Source organism: Rattus norvegicus, chromosome 18, assembly GCF_021556685.1.
Source record: "Rattus norvegicus strain SHRSP/BbbUtx chromosome 18, alternate assembly SHRSP_T2T, whole genome shotgun sequence".
Taxonomy (NCBI): Eukaryota; Metazoa; Chordata; class Mammalia; order Rodentia; family Muridae; genus Rattus; species Rattus norvegicus.
Genome location: NC_141551.1, coordinates 72,498,443 through 72,519,298, shown reverse-complemented (window position 1 = coordinate 72,519,298; position 20,856 = coordinate 72,498,443). Strand labels below are relative to the sequence as shown.

The window sequence follows — 20,856 nt, the reverse complement described above, 5'->3', positions numbered from 1 at the left end:
TGTGAACCATAAAATGAAGATGTGTTGTGCACGCCCATGATGCTAGCACAGTAAGAGGCCAGTTTGGGCTGTGTATCAAGTTCATGGTCTACACGATCTATTTAGCAAACCTTGTCCCATAACTAAAAGGAACAGAAGACTAGAAAAAACATCACCAGGAAGAATGGTCCTTAAATAACTGTCCAGTTAGTGCCAGGGAATAATTATAAAAAGTACTGATGTTAATTCCTCCAGAAACACCCGAAGGTGTAACCGTGATTTAAAAGCCTACATTACAAAAATCATTTTCATAGGACATACCTTGCTTTTTTTTTTGGAGCTTCACACATGTGTGAGGAAAGGAAAACAGAACTTAGATATTCCAGTTAAACTTTAACATATTCACTTCTTCAGAGAGCCCTATTAAGCCTTGGTCCTATCTGTCAGGTTCCCTCTTTTCTTTATAATTCCTGTTAGCTGCACCACAAACCAATATATGACAAAAGGAACACCTTGTATACATGGGCTTGGTACCAACAGCCCCTAGAGATGCCAAAGTCCGAAAGTCCTTTTTCTGAAGCAGTACAGTACTAGAACACAGCCATTCCCTTCCTACTAGATAACTGAAATCATCTTTCAATAGGGCACTTAAAACAGTGCAAATGCTGTACAGTTGTTATACTGGATCCTTTAGGGAATAATGACAAGAACTTCATATTGCTTAGTATAAACAAAATTTTATTTCTCCTTTAGAATATTTCCTAACCTCACTCCCCCTCTCCCTTTTTCCTTCCTTTCTGGTACTTTTAGAATTTAGCCAGCCCAAGCTGGCCTTGTACTCGTGAATCTGTCTCCTGAGTGATGGCACTGCTGGTGCCTACCACTGCGTCTGGCTTTTCTGGAGTAGTTCTGATCTGCAGTTGATTGGGTGGGTAGATACACCCAATGTATGTATGCAGACATGAAGGACAAAATTAGAACCTAGATAAAATATTAAGACATAGATGGACAGTTAAGGCCTAGGTAAATGTTTCCTGTCTAACCTGCCATTATAAGGAAACTTTCTAATGCCAAGATTGATTAAGTATTTTCATGTTCTATGCCCTTGGGAACCAATCATGATAGAAGTCAATAAAACTATTTTATATATTTACCCACAAAAACCTTGGACCCGAGCCAACCACCCAATGGCACTTCCTGCACCTATGTATAAGCTTTTATGGTATATAAGAAACTATTTAGAATAAGACTTTCATTTCGAGTAGTAGTTTAGTAAGGTTTAAGTTCCCAAGACCTCCTTGGGAAATGACACCCTTCTTGGCAGAAAAAGAAATATATGTGGGTAACTGACATCTTGCTTTACAAGTTAAGAGATGACTACCAGACAATGAACACCCCAAGCAATGGGAGCAGGATAAGTGTACAACAAAGACGTGTTCCTAAGGAGTGCCCTATCCCTACATCCTGATTGGTGGAATTAACATGGCATAGATGTTTGTGCATTTTAGGTTTAAGAACTCCGCAGAATTTTAACTCAAGGTCATGGTTCAGTTTTAGACCCTGGACCATGGCCCTGGCTGACCAGACCTGGGGCATCTGCTCAATAAACAACCCCTATCTGCCTGAGATCAGTGTCCTTGTGGTTTGTGAGGCAATTCTTGGACCCCAACAATAAATGAGTATTAACCTGGAAAGAAAGAATAAGGGCTTCAAAGGGAGTCCACAGTGCTATTCTAATTTGGAACAAACACCGACCATTACCCCCAGATTGAACAAATTATACACTAATTTCTCTTGGAAGAGTCGCAAACAGCTGAATGTCTGAGGCAGACTTCCGGCCGGGGGCACAAACCAACCAAACCAACCAAACCAAACAAAGAGGGGGAAAAAAAACCAAGCAAAGAAAAACCATAAATAGCTAATGGGAACTGTTCAGTGCAAAGAAGAAAAGCACATTTACTTTTATACCAAGCAGAACTGATTCAAACACTCGGTACAGCTGCCCTCCCCCACAAAAAAAAAATCACTGAGGGCAGTTCAGTCTTTACCTGATAGCTCCCAGCAGTCCAGATGCTAAATCCAGCCAGTCCTACCACCTATGGTTTTCAGTATAGCTTTTATCTTTAAAACTTTCTTGAGCTGGAGAGATGGCTCAGCGGTTAAGAGCACTGACTGCTCTTCCAGAGGTCATGAGTTCAATTCCCAGCAACCACATGGTGGCTCACAACCATCTGTAAAGAGATCTGATGCCCTCTTCTGGTGTGTCTGAAGACAGCTACAGTGTACTTATATATAATAAATGAATAAATCTTAAAAAAAAAAAACTTTCTCAGTTTTAAAATTACCTCCTACCTACTGTCAGAAAACCACAAGCCTCCTTTCTGACTGTCTGCGAGTCTAGTTCGAGATTATTTCCTGGAACGCAGAAGCCGCAGTTGAGTAGAACAAAGGAAGGTAATCATGCCTGGGTTTGAACCTGCCCACATGAGCTCGGAAGGTGTTTAGCTGCTTAGCCAGTTTCTTCATTGCTGAGTATTAAATACCATGAACAAGTGTTTCGCACTTGAAAGGAAGGGTTTCTGTGTCTGAGGTTGAAGAGGAGCAGAGAGTACATAACTATGTGATTCGGGCTATAAAAAACAATCAAGATAAATACAATGCAAGGGTTGGGGATTCGAGCAAACATCAAAGCAAAGGTATTTGTGGCACATAATTTTAGAAACTTGTGTAAATCTGATAAACCTTCATATCTCAAAGAAATCATTCTCATGGAAGCTTCGAGATTTTTGTGCCACCTAGATGCTCGGGATTAAAACTGTGTTCCTTCTCTGTACAGTTCCCGGCATTTTGGGAAACCACTGTGTTCATCAACAAATACTATTATTCATTCAGCCATTCTCCTAATGTCTTTCCCATACCTTCACACCATATTAACAATGGACAGTGGTGTCCTCCACCTCTTCCAACAGGTCTAACTCTCACAACTACAATCTTGGCAGCTTGCTCAGTCTAAAGACTTCTGCTTCCCTCATGGGCGCTGTGTGAAACTGCCCCTATCCTTCTCCACCCTCCTCCACTCTGGCCACCTCCTCCAGTGCCCTGTCTAAGATACCATTTCCTCTGGTTAATCAACTTTTTTTCTGCATCTGAGCGTCACCAGTGTAAAGCCTACCACCCTTGTCCCATCTGCTTGCCTTTCCCACCAAACTGTAGAGCTCTGTACATGGGAGGGCCAGTTGCCTTTTCCTCTGTGGACGTGCTAAGGAGACATTTGAATCAACTAAACTCATGCATTTAGCTCTGAGTTGGGAAGACTTAAAACCAAGGACCTCTTTTTTTAAAACTCAACTGCAATGACTTCCACTTCTCGAGGACGGCTTCTGCATTTTGCCCTAACTCCAGTTCCAGGGTCTGGGGAGGCTGGCGTCCACATTATACAGGGCAGGACCGTAGATGTGCGGACCTCACAGAAACCACCCACTCAGACCACGGGAGAACAGTCTGCGCGTGCGCACGCCGCAGAGGGTCGGTCACCACAGGAGAGGGGAGGCCCGGCCCGTGAAGTGCGATTCTCTAAGCAAGCGCAGGCGTTTCCCCAACCCGTTCACACGAGAAGCCGCCTCCGGCAGGGGCGCGGCCGCCATCCCCAAGCCCTCCGCCTCTTGGTTGCGCGCGCCTCCTCACCCTCGCAGCCCCGTTGTCCTCTGGAAAGGCCCGCGCGCTGCCGAGCACACCTCCCAACCCGGATGCAGTCCTGACGCACCGGAAGTCCCGCCCAGCGTCCAGGTCTCCGATGTGCCTCCGGAGCTGTGGATGCTTCTGCTGTTGGTCAGTATAGATCTCTGTAACAAAGCGCCATCGCTCAAACGTTGCCTCTTCCCCGCTTCGCTTCCCCATTTCTTGCCTTTTCAGAGACGCTTCAGAGGCCTTCGTAATCCTTTGACACCCTATGCCCCAATTTCGTTACTTGAACCAGCCTTGGCTTTTACTTCTGGGTCCCATTAACTCCAGGCAACGAAATCATCCCATCAGTGTGATGGGACAGAATACAGTTTACAGGCCTGAGACCTTTTGTGTAAGATCGATGCTGATTCTGACCCACAACCATAGCTATTAGAGCACCATCTAACACTCTCTCTACTCAATGCCGCAGTCAGCAGTGTTACTGAAACCAATGAGGGAGACCCACTTCTCCTCGAGGCATAGGGCAGATAAGTGGTGTTAAAGCACTATTGAAGTCTGTTGAGATCAAATTGTGTATTAAAGTTTTTACTGTACGCATAACCAGTTAAGACACTGCAGAACAGGAACAAGCTGCTGGCAGATCGAACCTAGTGGCTCTCTAGCTGCTTCGAGCAAAAAGACTGAAACAGCCATCCTGACTTCCCTATGCCAGCACTAGTCATCAGGAACACGCCACAGATATTGTGGTGGCTTGAATGAGAATACGGGCTCATGTTTGAATGCTTAGTTGTCAGTTGATGAACTGTTTGGAAGGGATTAGTTGTGTTTTTGCTGTGGGAAGTGTATCGCTGCTGGGTAGTTCTGAGGTTTCAAAAGCCTGCCTAGTGGTTTGTCTTTCACCATCTGGAGACCAGGAAGTAAAGCTCTTAGATAGTGCTCCAGCACCATGCGTGGTACCTTATGTGTTACCACAATCCCACCATGATACATCTGATCCTCTGAAACTGCAAGCAAGCACCCAATTAAATGCTTTAAAAAAAAAATAGTGTTGCCTTGGTTATGGTGTCTCTTCACAGCAGTAGAACAGTGACTAAGACCTGTCTTTAGATACAACTCTGGTGGCTGTTCTTGGTTGTCAAGTTGACTACACTTGGAATTAACTAAAACCCTTGCTGGGGAAACCTATGAGGATTTCCTCCCCTTCCCCTTTTGAGACAGGGTTTCTCTGTGACCTCCTGACTGTCCTGGAATGGAAGACCTTAATGGAGAAATTTTCTTCTTAAATCATTTGAAGCGGGAAGACCCACCTTTAGTCTGGGCCAAACCTTTCGCTGACAGCCTATGGAAAGGACATGGAAGAAGAAAGCTTGCACTGTTTGCCTGCTCACCCTCGCCTTGCTAGCAATTCCACCCCTCCGCTGGCATCAGAGCCCATTTCTTTGGTATTCTGCATATACTGAAGACCGACTCAGGGAGCCACCCATGTGGACTGATTCTTGGACTGTCTATTGGCAGACAGCCATTGTTGGGCTAGCTGGACCACAGCCTGTGAACCACTCTAGTAAGTCCCATATGTACATACTCATTCATTCTATCGGCTCTGTTCCTGTAGAGAACCCTGATACAACCATACCACATCATTGCCAAATACCCTACAGTCTGAAGGTGCAACCTATGGCAGGCAGGTCTGGGTCAGTTTGTATCAAGCATTTTGTTAACAAGACTTGAACAGTATTTCAAATTAAATTAATAGAAAGGTGTGTTATTATGTCTTACATGAGCAATTGGGTAGGACCAAAGTCTCTTTTTAAAAATATTGTATGACCCAGTATGTAGAAACAGGAATACCCTGAATTGACTGCGTTGTAAGATCTGATTTGAGGCTTAAATTTGTACGGAATAGTTTACAACAATTTAATAAAATAAAATGAGGTGTCAGTTACCAAGATTGGTCTGTTAGCTCTGAGGCCAGAGGAACATCCTAGAACTAAGCTCCTCACAGGGGCCAAGGATTCGAGGGCATTTTTTTTTGGTCCAGCTGACAGCCCTTAAGTCCGAATGAAAGATTCACTCTCTCCAATTGAGACATAACCAATACCTGCTCCAGTTAGAAGTAACTTAAAAGTTGCTCGAGGATCCCCTTGGTTTATGTCAACAATTCAGTGAATTCACTGAAGAAACAGATAGATTATGAATATGAATATACATTAAGTTTCTACTCAGCAGTTTTACAGTAAAGAACAAAACAGAGATCAACAAATTCATAATGCCAGGGCTATACAAAGGAGCACATCAGACGCTTAAGTGGGAAAGTCAGCTTTATTTATAAAAGTGGTCGGGTACAGAGGACGCCATCCCACCCCTCTAAATGACTGTAACAGACATTCACATGATACTCACATAGTTTAACTCTTCCTATATAAAACTGAACAACAGTATTATAGGATGAGGAAAGAACCCCACAAGGTTTGCCTAAGACATCAAAACAAACAAACCGAAGCTGCCTAGCATTAATGATCTACTGACAACAGAATGAGAAACTAAGGCTCATACCTATGGCATGCTACTGCACCAAGGAATGCCTGGAGAGGCCAATGCTCCACAATGAACAGCCATTTGAGCAGGTTGGTTTGTGACTCTGGCTGATTTCGCCAACTAACAGTTATACCGATTTTATAAACAAATCCTTGTGAAACAGGGAAGACTTGCTACCAAGGAGAATATGTTAACAGTCCTGCCTCACTGTTCAGGTCAACTAGTAAACAACGGCATAAAAAGAACTTAAAACCTCAGCTCCCAAACAACTGGTTTACAGAATTAGAACTCTCTCTGAAATCAGGGTACTGCCCCGTAGTTACTTATAAAGTTCTTCATAGTAGAAATGATATATTCTAGTTAACCAAAGAGTTCAAAATAAATTACCCAAATACCAATTTGTCAGTTAGCTGTAACTGTTACTTTAAATAGGAAGTTAATTACTCTCAGGTTGTACCTAAATGGTAAAGTATTCCAAAACTTTGAAGAAAACCCGTCCCTGAATCATGAGAGAACCTTATTGGATGAAGCAGAGGCAGCAGTCCTGGGCCCTTTAATAGCCTTTACCTATCTTAACCAAAACAAGTGTGCTCCAATCCTGGAGTGCTCCTGCCTCTGACGAGCTGATCTTTTGTCCCAAAACTACAAGTGCAACTACAATTTAGAAAAAAAAAATCAGATAGATAGAAACTCTGGTTTTATTGTCAACTTTACATTTTTTTGTCAACTGCAAGATGAGCCTGCTGGAACATGAATATTCCAATATTCCAGTCACAACAAAAATAGGAACTTCTGGGCTTTTCTTCTTCTGAGTCTCTGATTTCCCAATGATGTTCAGCCAAATAACAAAAGCAATACAATAGTAATTGAGTTTACTATTATCAATGGCACTAAAAAGAAAAAAAAAATAAAGTTTGTTAGTATAAAAAAACCAAAAAAATTAAACAGCAATAAGTGGCTTCTAAGGAGAACAGAAGTATGTAAGAGTATGTCATCGTCATCATACAGTACTAGTAACAGAAAAATACACGATCATAAAACCAAAGATGCTTTCTTTTGGTGGATGGAGGTGAACCCTGCAGGGATGCCTCTGTACCCTGCCCAAGGGATGGGACTGCAGGTTTGGACCACCATGCCCTGCCCCACTGCACATCTGGAGGCATCACTGGATGGTTTTGGTGCAGCTCTGGGAACAAAGAGGACGAGACAGATCCATACAGCTGCACACTTGATCAGAAATACAGTTCAAAGACGGTTCTGCAGTTTCATCAAGAAGAATAAATTAACTGGATTCTAATTTATGATTAAGACATGAAAAGTCTCTAATCCCATCATTTAAATACAAGGTGTCTGAACTCTTTCTTGATTGCAATGCTGCTCCCAAGTACTTTTCAACACAATGGCACATACAGGATCCTTATTTTACTCTTGGAAAATCTTCATGACTCTACACGACAAGGTAGAGATCACAGTTTCTACACACTAAGGACATCATCTTGTTTTTCTACCCTGACAGGAAGCACACAGAGTATACCAGTAACACTGCATTTCCTAGAAGTAAGATACAATGGAAGAAAGAGGCCAGCAACTTTGAAGCAGTAAATCCAGGTACAGAAGTCTAAGTTCCCACCACACAGAGAACCTGGCAGCTTGCCCTTTCCCATGCTGTGGTCTGCAATTCGACCACAGACTGACTCACAATGCCCTCCAAGTCCTTCTTACCTCTCATCACGGTCCTTACAGATCGAATAAGGTTTAATAGTTGAGATTTGATTCCTGGCTCCTCTCCGAATCCACCAATGCCCTGGTCTGTTCCCCAGCCAACTGCACGAGATAAACATGCTTAGCTGAGTTAAATATATTCTGTACTTGTCTTGTTCCCTCAGTAGCCATCTTTTAAAAATCAGTCTGAGCCCTGTGAAGATACTAAGTATAAAGTCTTACATAGTAAATCAAGACATTGAGTTCATTAGTTTTTTCTTTTTTTTTTTTTCTTTTTTTCGGAGCTGGGGACCGAACCCAGGGCCTTGCGCTTCCTAGGTAAGCGCTCTACCACTGAGCTAAATCCCCAGCCCCTAGTTTTTTCTTTTTATGGTGGCAACAACCATATTTTTTCATTCCACTATGATTTTATAAAATCTACAAATGATTCCATGGTGCTCAATTCAGTAAGGATGGCAACTCTTACAACCTGATTTTTTTTTCTTCTTCAAAATTATCAAAGGAACCTTTTGTCAATTTGGAACTTAAAAAAAAAAAAAGGCATCATGCTAGGGTGAATAATTCAATTTAAAAGTATCCATATGAAAATGCATATGTGGGCAAATTTTAAAGTGCAATTTAGAGGCCTTCGGAACACACGGTTTTCTTTCATTGTTCTTCATTTCTGCGTTCTGAGCTGTGCTCTGTAAACCAGTCTTTACCTCCCTGTGCCTGTCATTTCCCCATTACAGATCTTATAGGTGTTTTAGCCATTGTATGCTGGTTCTTTAAAGTGTTTGTCACTTCGTCTAAAGAGTCCTTACTTCAGGTCCTCTTTCCACTCTCACATGACTACAGAGTTTAATTAATTCCTGGCATGCTAACCTCTAATCGTGAAGACTGAGAACAAGTCTCTCTTATACATGAAAGAACCAAACACTACTTAATAGGCTGTTTATTGGGTTTATTGGCTGTCTGTAGTTTTGTCATGCTGTGGCATGACTTTAGTGTTGACACCCCACCACCCAAAGCCTGGTCTGCTTCTAGCCCTTCAGCCTCAAGGGTGTTAATGTTTTTGCCTTTCACAGCTGTTCACCACAGCCGGTCAAGTTAGATGTCTCTTAAATTTAATCTCTTTACATTTTCCCTTAGTTAGGACTTTCTATCTCAGAATTGGGTGATGACATTCACTGGACTGCAAACCCCTTAAATTGCCATTCTGTAATGGGTTAATTACCAATAATCAGCTTTGGCATCCATGGGGTGGGTACACTGAGGCAGCAGCCCATGGGAGTCAGTATTTAGAGCCATGGTGGGGAGTTGGTCTAGATACTGAGGGGGCTGTTGTTTATAGCAGCCAGTGATTAGAGATTTTACTCAGTAAACTTTTCTCTGAGGAACAGAGCTTAATATACTGGGGCTGGCACTCCCTCTGGCCGATGAAAAACTCTGCAATCTTTTAACTCCTTGGGGCCAGTGAGAAAGAAAAGAAAAGAGAAAATTCATACACCCACATACATACACACTGCATAAATGAAGTAAAAGGCAAACTCCAATAACTTCATACATACATACAAATACATATAGACAGTCACACATTGACACATAGAATGGGTGGAGCAAAGCTCCAGCAAGCAGGCTCTAAGCATTTCACACATATACATATGTACATATACACATATACCTGGTGGATGAATGGAATAAAGTTCCAACGAGCAGGCTCCAAACATTCCTTCCTCCCTGCCCCCCCATACACAAACACACACACACACACACACACACACACACACACACACACACACACACGCACGCACACACACACACTTGGGAGGGTGGAAGGAACATAGTTCCAACAACTTTATTCTTCCTCCCATGGTTTTACATCCTAGCAAAATCTTTCAAGCAGTATAAAACTACAACATGGTTATGTTCTAGTTTTCTTCTAGTGAATGACTATAAAAAAGCACTGTAGTCCCCAATACCTTTATAAGAAATAACATTACATAGTACAGGTAAAGAAAACAAATGATTCTCAAGAACTCACATATATTCGTAATGAAGCAACTTGTTATAGATGAACAAAGTGTGAGCTTTTTCTCAGCCAGTTTTTCCTACTGGCTGGCAGCAATTTGCAGTTACAGAGAAAGGATTAATTATTATTCATCTTTAAATGTAATCTTATAAGAATCTTAAGAGAATTGCAAACCTGAACTTTTGTATAAAAATCAGTCATATCTACTTTATACCTCAGAATGCATATCATCAGTAATTCTTATTAAATCATATCAGGAACTGAGGGCAAAATGGGTATAAGAAATCGATCACCAGTCCAGCCTCAGTGAGACTCACGTCAGCCAGTGCTGCCATTGTTCTTGTTCCCTGACCATAAAGGATCCCTAGCTCAACTAATGAGTGTGCCTTTCTGAACTTCAAATTGTTCACTGAGATTTTTCTACATCAGAGCTAATAGCAAAAACATCTCAACCCTAGCTTCACTAACAATTTTATTTTTCCAAATGTTTTCTAAGAGTGCTGGTCACTGTTGACAATCTGTCTCTTAAGTTCTTCTCTAGGGCAGTGATTGAATCATTAATTGTCCCAGCAGCAATGCCTGGAAGAGACCAAGCACTATTACTGTGAATGCCAGAGATCTGCCCGGTACGGGACTGGAAGCCCCTTAGATTTTCATACAATTAAGAGGGATTAAGAGGGAAGTGAGGGCAGTAAGTAGAGCTCCGTAACAGCATCAAATCCTCAGGACGTGTCGTCCTGGAGTTCCAGGAGTTCTAAAACCGTTTGTCGTTTCTCCTGCATGGCCCTTGGCAGTTAATGTGAACTGGAACCTGGTCCCCACAAACACTAAGGGGCAATGGCACAGCCAATTACCATCTACTGTTAAAGCTGGCTTCAATCTGGGTCTGTCACATCGGGGTTTCCTAATATGCCCTGGTCACGATAAACCTTCCTTCTCTTTGCTCCCCAACCCCACCTATTGTAGACTCTTCTCATTGGTTAGGGTTTTCAAGTACTTCCCATCTTATCACAAATTCCTGGAGGACAGGGCCTCCATTCCAGTCATCTGCCTCATGTTTCCACACCCCCATACCACAGCCTTTGGGTACTCTCGGCAACTGGTTGTCGAACTGAACTGAATTATAGTGGACTGAGTTAATCTAGAAAAACAAAGACGAGTTGAATTCTTGGCTGTGGAATTGAACTGAATTATAGTAGACCAAGTTATTATTGAAGATACTATGAATTCTAGGATCATAATTTCTGAGTAACACTATATTACACATGAATTATAAGGTGAACAAATCTTTTAACAGTTTTAGGGGCTGCGGAAAGGTTCCCTGGGTAAAGATTTGCTGTATAACCACAAAGACCTGAGTTCAAATCCCCAGCGCCCGCATAAAGACAGCTGCAGGAGCACACACATCTGTAATGCTAGTGTTCCTATGGTGAGATGGGAGATGGAAACCAGAATCCCCAGAAGCTTGAGAGCTGGCAACCCTCTCTCCTAGAAATCTCTTTTTATTATGCTTGTTTTTAAAAGATCCTTATACATATTTTTAATATGAAAGTAGCAAATCCCAGAGGAAAAAAAAACCACATTTTCTAACATTTCTAAGCTATTCTTCAACAAAACAAGCAAAGCCCAGGCATCAGTAGGGGTCACCAGAAGACAGTGCATACGACCTGTGCAGATGCTCCACAAACACAAACGTGACATTCGAAGGGCCAGGGAAAGAGATGCTTATCACAGTTTCCCTCTAACTGCTACAGGGCTTCTCAATGTATGGTTCAAGAAACTGATGTGTGTTTGTGTGCGTGTTCGTGCACCTGTGTGCATGGAGACCAGAGGCCATGTCATGTGCCGGCCTTAACAGCTCTGCACTTATGTCTTAGGGTGAGTCTCTGGTTGAACCCGAGCTCACAGATCTGACTATACTAGCAGCAAGCTTGCCCAGGCATCCCTTGTCCCTGCCTCTGGGGTGCCAGGGTTGCAGGCAAGTCACCAGCCCACCCATCGCTTATGTGGGATGACAAGGATTCAAATTCAAGTCCTCAGGCTTCGATAGGAGGCTTACCAAGTTAGCCATCACTCTAGCCCCCAAAACTGCTTCTTACGTGTGTTCATGTGTCCCACACCATATTAAGTGATGGGAGGCTTACCAAGTTAGCCATCACTCCAGCCCCCAACAGCTGCTTCTTACATGTGTTCCTGTATCCCACACTGTATTGAGCTTGTTATTAGCCTCCTGGCTTCCTAAAGATTTTTCAGGACTTTCTATATACACCAAAACATATTATCTGAAACAGATGCCTTTGCCTTACAACGTAGATTTCTTATTTCTTGCCTCTTATCAAATGTCCATGGCCAGAATCTCCAGCACACTCTCAAACAGAAATAGGAGGAGAGGACTTCCATGTCTTATTCTTAGGGAAAAGCATTCAGACTCTCTGGTAAGTGTGATGTTAGCCGGGACATTTTCATAGGTGATATATGGCTACTTGAGGTGTTTCCTCTTATTTCTAGTTTGATAAGTATATTTTTGCTTTCGTGTGCATGTACATGTGTATGCACAGGCTACAGGTTAAAATCAGGTGTCTTCCTAAATCACGCCCCACTTTATTTTTTGAGACAGATTCTCTCACTGAATCTGTAGTTTTCAGTTTATACTGGACTAGCTACCCCAGCAGGCCCCAGACACATCCTGTCTCTGCCTCTCCAGAACATGGCCTTAGTAAAAGTGCTGGGATTAAACTCACGTCTTCTTACTTTTGCAGCAAACACTACCAACCCAGTTATTTCCCCAGGCTTCGTGATGAGTCCTAATGATTTTCCTACTGTATTGACCATTGGACTCTGTTACTAATATGATGGGATGTTGAGCCACTCTTGCAGTTCTGAGGAAATCCCACTTGATCTTGATGAATGGTGTTTTAATACATTGGTGGATTTTTTACATAAATATTCATAAGAAAGTTATAAGTATTTTATTTGTATGAGTATGTGTGTTTACCTGTTTGGTTTATGTGTACCCCATGCATGCAGACGCCAGAAGAGGGCACTGTGAGCCACAGTGTGCATGGTGGGACCCCAACCCAGGTCCTTTAACTGCTTCTGTTTTACTGGGATTGAAGAGTTCCCTCAAAACAAATGCTTCTCCAGTTGATGCGTGCACGCTCAGGAGGAATCAGAAGCATCTGATTTTTCATAACTGCCACCACTCACAGCTGCTGTGATAGACGGTGAGTTAGGAAGGTCTTCACACCCACAGCCGCCTGGAGCTCTCTCCATCAGGAGTACTGCTTCCAGATCCCGATGTGGTTCAGTGGGAAGGCATATGCCTCGTGAGCACAAGGCCCTGGGTTCAAGGAAAGGTTTTTCTACCTTAAAAACAAAAACTTTTATGGTATGGATGTTTTGTTTGTGTATGTCCATGTAACACATGTGTGCCTGGTGCCTTTGCGAGCTTGAAGTGGGCATCAGATCTCTTGGAACTGGGGTTACGCCTGTTTGTGAGTACCATGTAGGTAGTGAGAATTGAATCTGGGTCTTCTAGAAGAGCAGCCAGTACTCTTAACTGCTGAGCCATCTCTCTAGTCCCATTTTTTCACATTTTAAAATAATTTCCTAAGTATATATAATGTCTCTTGGTATGCTCTTTAAGGAAAAATTTGTGTTCTTTCAGAAGTCTGGCTTCCCTGTTGAGAGCCATCTTGCCTGCTTCTGTGAAAGCCTGCCTGTCAGGCACAGTCAAGTCAGGCCAGGGTCTACTGGCCTGCTGACACATGGACCAGTAAGAGGGGATACATTTCAAGCTCAAGGCGAGGGGCTAAATGTTCTGTTAACTTGGAGGAAGGAACAAGGAGGAATAGGGAGGTCTTCGGAGGGGTACAGATATCGAATGTACGGCAGCCACTGAATCTTCTTGTGACTTTCTCAGAATACTGTAAGGTATATAAAGCCTAAGAATTCATTAGCCTGGAGCTGCTGCAGTACTGACAGGGCAGGCCTCCTGATTTCTAACCTATGTCTCTGAGTCTTTCCTATAATCCTCACTCCCCCCTCAGAGGACTGCTCGACTTCTCACCAGCCAGCCTGGTACACTTCCCCATTCTCACCTGGATCCTCTGTGCTCTTCCAGCTGGCTTGGGGGTTTGGTATAATAGGTCAAGACTCAATTATTCCTTCAAAACCGCCATTGTTATAATTAATATGCTCTTACAAGGTCATTATTATTATTATTTTGAAAATCAGCTTTTGGTTGGGGCTTGGGGGGAGTTCTTTTGCTTGGTTTCGGTTGTTCCTGAGACAGGGTCTCCAAAGCCAGCCTCCAACTCCCTGAGCAGCTGAGGATGACCATGACGTCTGACCCTGTGCTCTCACCAAGTGCTGGGCTCTAGGAACATGCCACCATGACCAGTTTTATCTTAGGAATCAAGGCCAGGGCTCTCTGCACCCTAGACACTGTCTCTACCAACTGAGCCATACGGCCAACTGACAACCATTCACCAACAGAACCATCCTTCAAAAGACAAAACTGCAACAAAACCCAGGTGACAGCTCTTTTCATGTCTCTCTGTGCTGGGACTAAAGCCATGTGCCACAACTTACTGCCCAGCCAAAACTGTCATTTTAATGAAACGCCGCTGTCTAGGTTTTCTGACTGGTCCATTATGTTTTCCTGCCAGCTGTGCTACCTCTGCCTAACATTACAGACTGGAGGAGATCTGTGGCCTTTTTCCCAGTGATTTTATCTCCTCACACAGCTTCATTTGCTATCTGTACCTAAAACAACTATCAACTGTTCTATATCTATTTGCACAGCCCACAGCAATCTCAAAGTGGGCGTGTCTACATTTATTTCATCATCGTTTTACTTGCCGATCTACCACTGTCATCTGATACTCTTCCAAGGTTTTTGTTTTTAAACTCCATAAAGATATTTCACTCAGTGGCTCAAGTCAGAAAACCAGGAGAAGTTTTTGGCTTTGTCTTTTCTCCCTCATTGCCAGGGTCCAACATGCTCTTTGTGTGTGGCTGGGGACAGCAGGGACTAAACCTAGGGCTTACACGGGAGGCAAACACTCTACCAAGAGCTTATGTCTAGCCTTCCTCTGGCTTTCTGAGACAGGGTCTCACTAAGATGCTCACTTTGTAGTTCAGTTTGGCCTTAAAATTTCAAGCCTCTCCAACAACATGTCTTGCTTTCTGGTCTATATTAGTCTCCTAGGACTGACTGAATAAAGCAACATGAACTAATGCTTAACACAACAGAAACCACTTTCCTGCAGTTTTGGAGGCCAAGTCCAAAATCAAACAGAACCTACCCCTTGTGGAAACTGAGGGGCAATCCTGTAGTTCCAATAACATCTGTCTGGCAGTAGCTGGAGTTCCTGGGTTCCTTGGCTTGAAGCCAAGACATTCCAACCTCTGCCTGTTATCCCACTCTCTTCTTCCTGGAGTGTGTGTCTGTATGCCTCTGTGTCTTACTCTTCTTATAAGGACCCCAATGATTAGATCTAAGGCCCATCACCTAATCCAGTTACAAAGAGCTCATTTTAATTATAAACTCTTGAAGACAGTGTTTCTAAATAAGGTAACAGCCACAGGTACCACAGAGTTAGAACACATTTCAACCCATCGAATGATCACGAAGAGTTTTCTGCCTAGTCCAGAGGTAAAGAACCGGACTCTGGAGTCAGTATGCTCAACTGTGCCACCTTCTGCCCATGTGATCCTACAAGTCACCTATCACTTCCTGCTTTAGATTCCTTACCTGTAAAGCTGGGATAAAAATGGTAACTTTATCACAGAGCTCTATGGTGCGACCTCAAGCGCACTCGCTCTCTGTCTCTCTGTCTCTCTCTGTCTCTGTCTCTGTCTCTCTCTCTCTCTCACACACACACACACACACACACACACACAGAACACCTAACAAATCCTGCACACGAAGACATAATTACTGGTTATTTTCAATATTAGGGGTCATCCTCCTCTACCTCCCTATCTGAGACAGCCCTTTCCAAATCCACCCCTTTCCTTTCCCATCTCTTCTCCACAGGACGCAGTAACATAAATTTGGCTATGTCCTGGTTCACAACTATTTCACCTGCCTTGGTTTTCATCCCAGGGTGACACTACGCAAGGCTTCTCCCAATCTTTTTCTTTCACCTACTTAATACTTCACATATCAGACTTCAGGTCGGACTCATTTCCTCCAGGTCGTTTCAGATTCTCATTTTTCTTTATATCACTCTACATCTTTCGAATATTTAGCGTATCTGTTACTCATCTTAAATTAAACTCCATTTTAAGGACAGATGATTGGTGTAACCAGCCTCTGTTCATAGGTCTGGTACGGTTTTTTGTATTCGGCTCTTCCTAAGTAATAAATAAAACGCATCCTTCTGCCTTGTGGGTTTGAGGACACAGGTGGAAGACTTCAACAAATCACTAACATCATGCAGGCCTGTCTGTTTTGCCTATACAGCGTGAAGCAACTGGACCAGGCTGGCGTGAAGATTTGATTGCCAAGTCGCAGAAACCGTAACGTGTGCGTGTCTTTGTTTTTGTATTCTTTGATTCCAGTCCTTGGTACACTGGTAGGCACCCAATGGGGCGTGCGTATTGAATGACTGGAGACCCTGCTACCTCCTGTTCCCATCAACCCAATTCCCACCAATTTCTACTGCTCTCCACCATTCATTGTTCCCATCAGTCATTCCAACAACGAGCACTCCATGTTCCTCCTCCACTCCCAGTATTTCAATCAAAACTCAACAAGCCAGCTTCTCCGTCTGTAAAATCGGTAACAAGAAAATGCAAGTAAATGACTAAGCGAAATTCAAGGCGGGCAGAAGGGTCCATGTTCCTCCGCCACGGTCCCCAGACCTCATACATCCACTCCAGCCGGCCACGCAGGGACGCCCCTCTTCTAGCCGCTCAGGATCCCAGTGCCCGCCCCACTTCACCCCAGCCCGGGCACTCACTGTTCTTGAGGAAGCGCTCCTCGTGCAGCACGGCGATGGCATTCACGCACAGCAGGGCCGCCTGCATCAGGGAGTACAACGTAAAGGCCATAGTTACTTCAAACTGTTCCCAGGCCTGACTGACTTTTTCCCGGACACCGACCGGGACGTGGCGCCGCCACCGCCCGCGTCCAGCTACGGAAGCCCGCCCGGCCCCAAACGCGCTCACAGAGTAGCCCCGCCCCCGCCAGCATAGCCCCGCCTTGCACTTAGTAGTTTGCGGAGTCACAGAGCTTGGGACCAAGGAGTTTGGAACCTAATACAGTAGTCATTCACCAAAGACAGGGGCTGAAGAAAACACAGCTAGAGTATCGCGAAATTTAAAAATGTTCTTTACATGTTGAAGGAAATGTTTTTCTAACTTTTTTTCTGCCTACTTTTGCCTTTTTGTTTACTGTGGCTGCAAGAACTGAACCACATTGAGGCTTGTAATGTGTTTCTGTTGAGCTCCGCTGCCCCAAGTTTCCAAAACTATGTGGAAAATCTGTATTCAGATTTCACATCCTGAAGAGTGAAAACCGTCTAAAATTACAAGATAACATCTTAGCATTATTCATAGCGAAGCATTCTCTTCTCGATCAAACTCTATCCAGAGTGTAAATACTTCAGAACGGTAAAATAAAGCAAGCTCTTTCACCCATGGCTACATGGGAATGCATTAACGTTTCTAACAGTGATAGCTGAAGCCCTAGGAGGATGAACCAGTTCTTTTGACAGGTTCGCCCAGCACTCTGTGGTAGGAACAGGAAGCCAACGGAAACAGGAAGTGACGAGATTATAGGTAGATGGAATGAAAGCTGGGGCAAGTTTCCCAGAGCAATGTGTTCCTCCTGCCACACTAGCCGATTTACTTACCACCATAAAAACCAGGTTAATCTCTCTGGGCTTCTGCCACTTTAGTTTGTAAAATTAGGTGATAATCATCTCTGAGGCCCTTTCTGCTCCAAAAAAAATCTAGCAAAAGCAGCTTAAAATAGAAGCTAGTGGACCAGGCAGTGGTGGTACATGCCTTTAATCCCAGCCCTCAGGAGGCAGAGGCAGGTGGATATCTGAGTTCAAGGCCAGCCTGGTCTATAGAGTGAGTTCCAGGACAGCCAGAGCTACACAGAGAAACTGTCTTGAAAAACTAAGATAATAAACAAGCAAACAGAAATTTCTTACAAAGGGGCTGAAGAGATGGCTCAGGAGTTAAGAGCACTGGCTGCTCTTCCAGAGGTCCTGAGTTCAGTTCCAAACATCCACATGATGGCTCATGACCGTCTGGAAATAGATCTGATGCTCTCTTCTGGCATGCAGGTGTACATGCAGCAGAGCACACATATAGAAGATGGTATACGTGCACCACTGCCATATTATTTGATTCATTATTTCTCAAAAATCTGGGGTTGTAACCTAAGCTGCTAACAGCAGATTATATCCTTTAAGACAACAATTGCTTTATTTTCAAAGAAACTAAAAAACCCAGGAATTGTATTATATATATTTAAAAAGTAGAGGTTACAGTTTATTTACTTATCTTGAGACAGGTTCTCACTGTCTAGCATTGGCTGGTCTGGCATTTTCTATAGACCAGGCTGGTCTAGAACCCACAAAGATCTATCTGCTTCTGTCTCCTTAGGACTGGGGTTAAAGGCTTAGGCCACCATGCCAACTCAAATTGTTAGTCTTAAAAATCTCTCAAAGGAGCTGGGTATGGTGACCCACACCTTTAATCGTAGCACTCAGGAGGCAGAGGCAGTCAGATCTGAGTTTGAGGCCAGCCTGGTCTACACAGGGAATTCCAGGACTTCCTAGGCCACACAGAAAAACCCCGTCTCAAAACAAAACAAAACAAAACCATATGAAACAAACAAACAACAAACAAATATCTTTCAAACAACAACAGTAGTAAAGACATGTCTTAGTCTGTGTTTTTGAAGGTTGATTGTTTTTTTTTTTTTTTCCGGAGCTGGGGACCGAACCCAGGGCCTTGTGCTTGCTAGGCAAGCGCTCTACCACTGAGCTAAATCCCCAACCCTAGGTTGATTGTTTTTAAACTGGTTGTGGTTTGGTGCTGAATCTCTGATGGATATTTGAGAAGGTTTTATGTATTCCTTATCAGATGTTTCTGCTGGAGGTGGGAATTTGTTTTTTCAGGGTCAGACAGTGATAACCTTTCATCATTTCCTTCAAGGTGCTTTGTTTGCTTGGGCTAAGAGATAACATGGTTTGTTTTCATACAATATCTTATCATGGACTTTCTTTATAACGACTAAGTTAGAGTCTTTTATTTTTTTAACAATAATCAAGGAATTGAAGTCTTCAATAACCAATTGGTTCCTTCTTTTTTTTTTCCTTTTTCTTTTTTCGGAGCTGGGAACTGAACCCAGGGCCTTGCGCTTGCTAGGCAAGTGCTCTACCACTGAACTAAATCCCCAACCCCAGTTGGTTCCTTCTTGCAAGGGGAAACAACAGTTAAGAGCATATATGGGATAGGACTGGAGAGATGACTCCGTGGTTAAGAACACTCCGTGGTTAACTGTTCTTGCAGAGGACTGGGTTTGGTTCAGATCACTCCCAAGGCAGCTAGCATCTATAACACCAGTTCCAAAGGATCTAACACCCTCTTCTGGCTGATTCTGGAATTGCACATATGACTTGCACCAATATACATTCAGGCAAAACTAACCGCACGCACAAAATAAAAATAAATGAATCTTTTAAAATTAAGTATGTATGTCTTCAATAATCTTCATATTTGGTTTGTATAATGAATAAATGAATTTGGATAAAGGATGAATGGAGGCTTTTGTAGACAAAGGAAGTTATGGGGTTCAAACTTGACTGTTACGTATGATTTTATACGTGATAGTTTTTTCTTTATCCCAGCTAGCTCCCAAATAAACGAGGCTGCCACTATTAGATTTATTTAATCAAGCTTTACAGCACAATATCTGAACAGTTATCAATCTATTCTAATCCTCTAAGATAATCTGGCTACCTCCCAGCCAAAACCCTCCCAGACACTTGCATTTTAGTGTTGATCAGGCTCTCTCTGCTCCAGATGTGTTCCCGTACAACCTCCTTGACCTTCGCCTCCTGGTGAACCTTCTCTTCCTCCTCCCTCTCTCTTCCCCTCCCCTTGCTGGGATTGGAAGTCCAGCTCTATTCTCTCCCCTGCTTAGTCGTTGACTGATCAGCTTTTACTGACAAATCAGAGAATAAACGGGGAGCAATATTTACCCAGCATTGAGGCACGGGGCACAGAAATCAGCATTTGAATAGCACAAGGAAAATCTTTACTCCGTATACAATAACAGGATGTCTACACTGGACATTTGAGCTACGTTCCAGGTTCTTATACACATGAGAGATTACATTTACTGAGCCCCCCCCCTCTCTCTCTCCTTCTCCCTTTCCCTCTCCCCTCCCTCTCCCTCTCTCCCTCTCCCTCCCCCTTCCCATCCCCCTCTCCCTTCTCTCTATTAATCTTTCCTTGTATCCATGTCTTTAATTTAGAGCTGTCTGATCTTTCACGAGCTCTCAGCTTTGGCTAAGAAAGTGATAATGTGCCTGCTCTGAGTGGAGACCTCTAGAGATCCTCCATATTCCTGCTTTCTTTTTCATGCCTTGATATCGTCAAAAACAGACAAGAACAATGGCCACTTGGGAGTGCCACAGGACAGGGTCACAGACAAGACTCCCCCACATCAGTCACTCCCTGTCCATGAGAAGGAATGAGGGTAGCTTCGAGCTACTTCTTTTTGGATGTTTTATTCTGTGGTACTTTTAAAGCAGTAGATTTCTTTTGTACCTACATGTGCTTACTCTATTCATGGCTCGAATACAATGACATCTCCTGGAGCTTCACATTTACCTCACCCATTCAGAACACACTCATCAACTCTAGGCTGATAACTCAGCTGACTTCAGATC

General features: G+C 43.3%; 2 protein-coding genes and 1 long non-coding RNA gene across 5 annotated transcripts in view; 1 reads left to right on the top strand and 2 right to left on the bottom strand.

Moving 5' to 3' along the window:
* The window catches only part of Hdhd2 (haloacid dehalogenase-like hydrolase domain containing 2), a 31,962-nt gene extending 28,251 nt beyond the window's left edge, over window positions 1-3,711 (bottom strand). Inside the window, 1 exon segment of the mRNA NM_001412497.1 lies at window positions 3,664-3,711. The gene's annotated coding sequence lies outside the window, so the exon portion shown is untranslated.
* A 52-nt stretch (window positions 3,712-3,763) lies between these two features.
* Window positions 3,764-8,668, top strand: LOC120098312 (uncharacterized). 3 transcript variants are annotated; one of them, XR_015643075.1, is made up of 3 exons: window positions 3,764-3,807; window positions 4,958-5,224; window positions 7,715-8,668. It is a non-coding gene; the product is annotated as an uncharacterized LOC120098312 (long non-coding RNA). The 3 variants fall into 3 exon arrangements; XR_015643074.1 differs by having other exon boundaries at window positions 4,882-5,224; XR_015643076.1 differs by having other exon boundaries at window positions 4,878-5,224.
* Window positions 5,964-17,052, bottom strand: Ier3ip1 (immediate early response 3 interacting protein 1). Its single transcript, NM_001414028.1, has 3 exons — window positions 16,903-17,052; window positions 7,921-8,022; window positions 5,964-7,088 (listed from the first exon to the last, which is right to left on the bottom strand). The coding sequence occupies exons 1-3, from the start codon at window positions 16,991-16,993 to the stop codon at window positions 7,033-7,035; spliced, it is 249 nt and encodes an 82-aa protein (NP_001400957.1). The 5' UTR covers window positions 16,994-17,052; the 3' UTR covers window positions 5,964-7,032.
* Window positions 17,053-20,856: the final 3,804 nt, after the last annotated feature.

Coding starts and splice junctions, on each gene's coding strand:
- Ier3ip1 (NM_001414028.1), bottom strand. CDS start 16,993: ATGGCCTTTACGTTGTACTCCCTGATGCAGGCGGCCCTGCTGTGCGTG. Junction 8,023..16,902: donor GGAGCGCTTCCTCAAGAACA/GTGAGTGCCCGG, acceptor TATCTCGTGCAG/TTGGCTGGGGAACAGACCAG. Junction 7,089..7,920: donor TGTAAGGACCGTGATGAGAG/GTAAGAAGGACT, acceptor TTTTCTTTTTAG/TGCCATTGATAATAGTAAAC.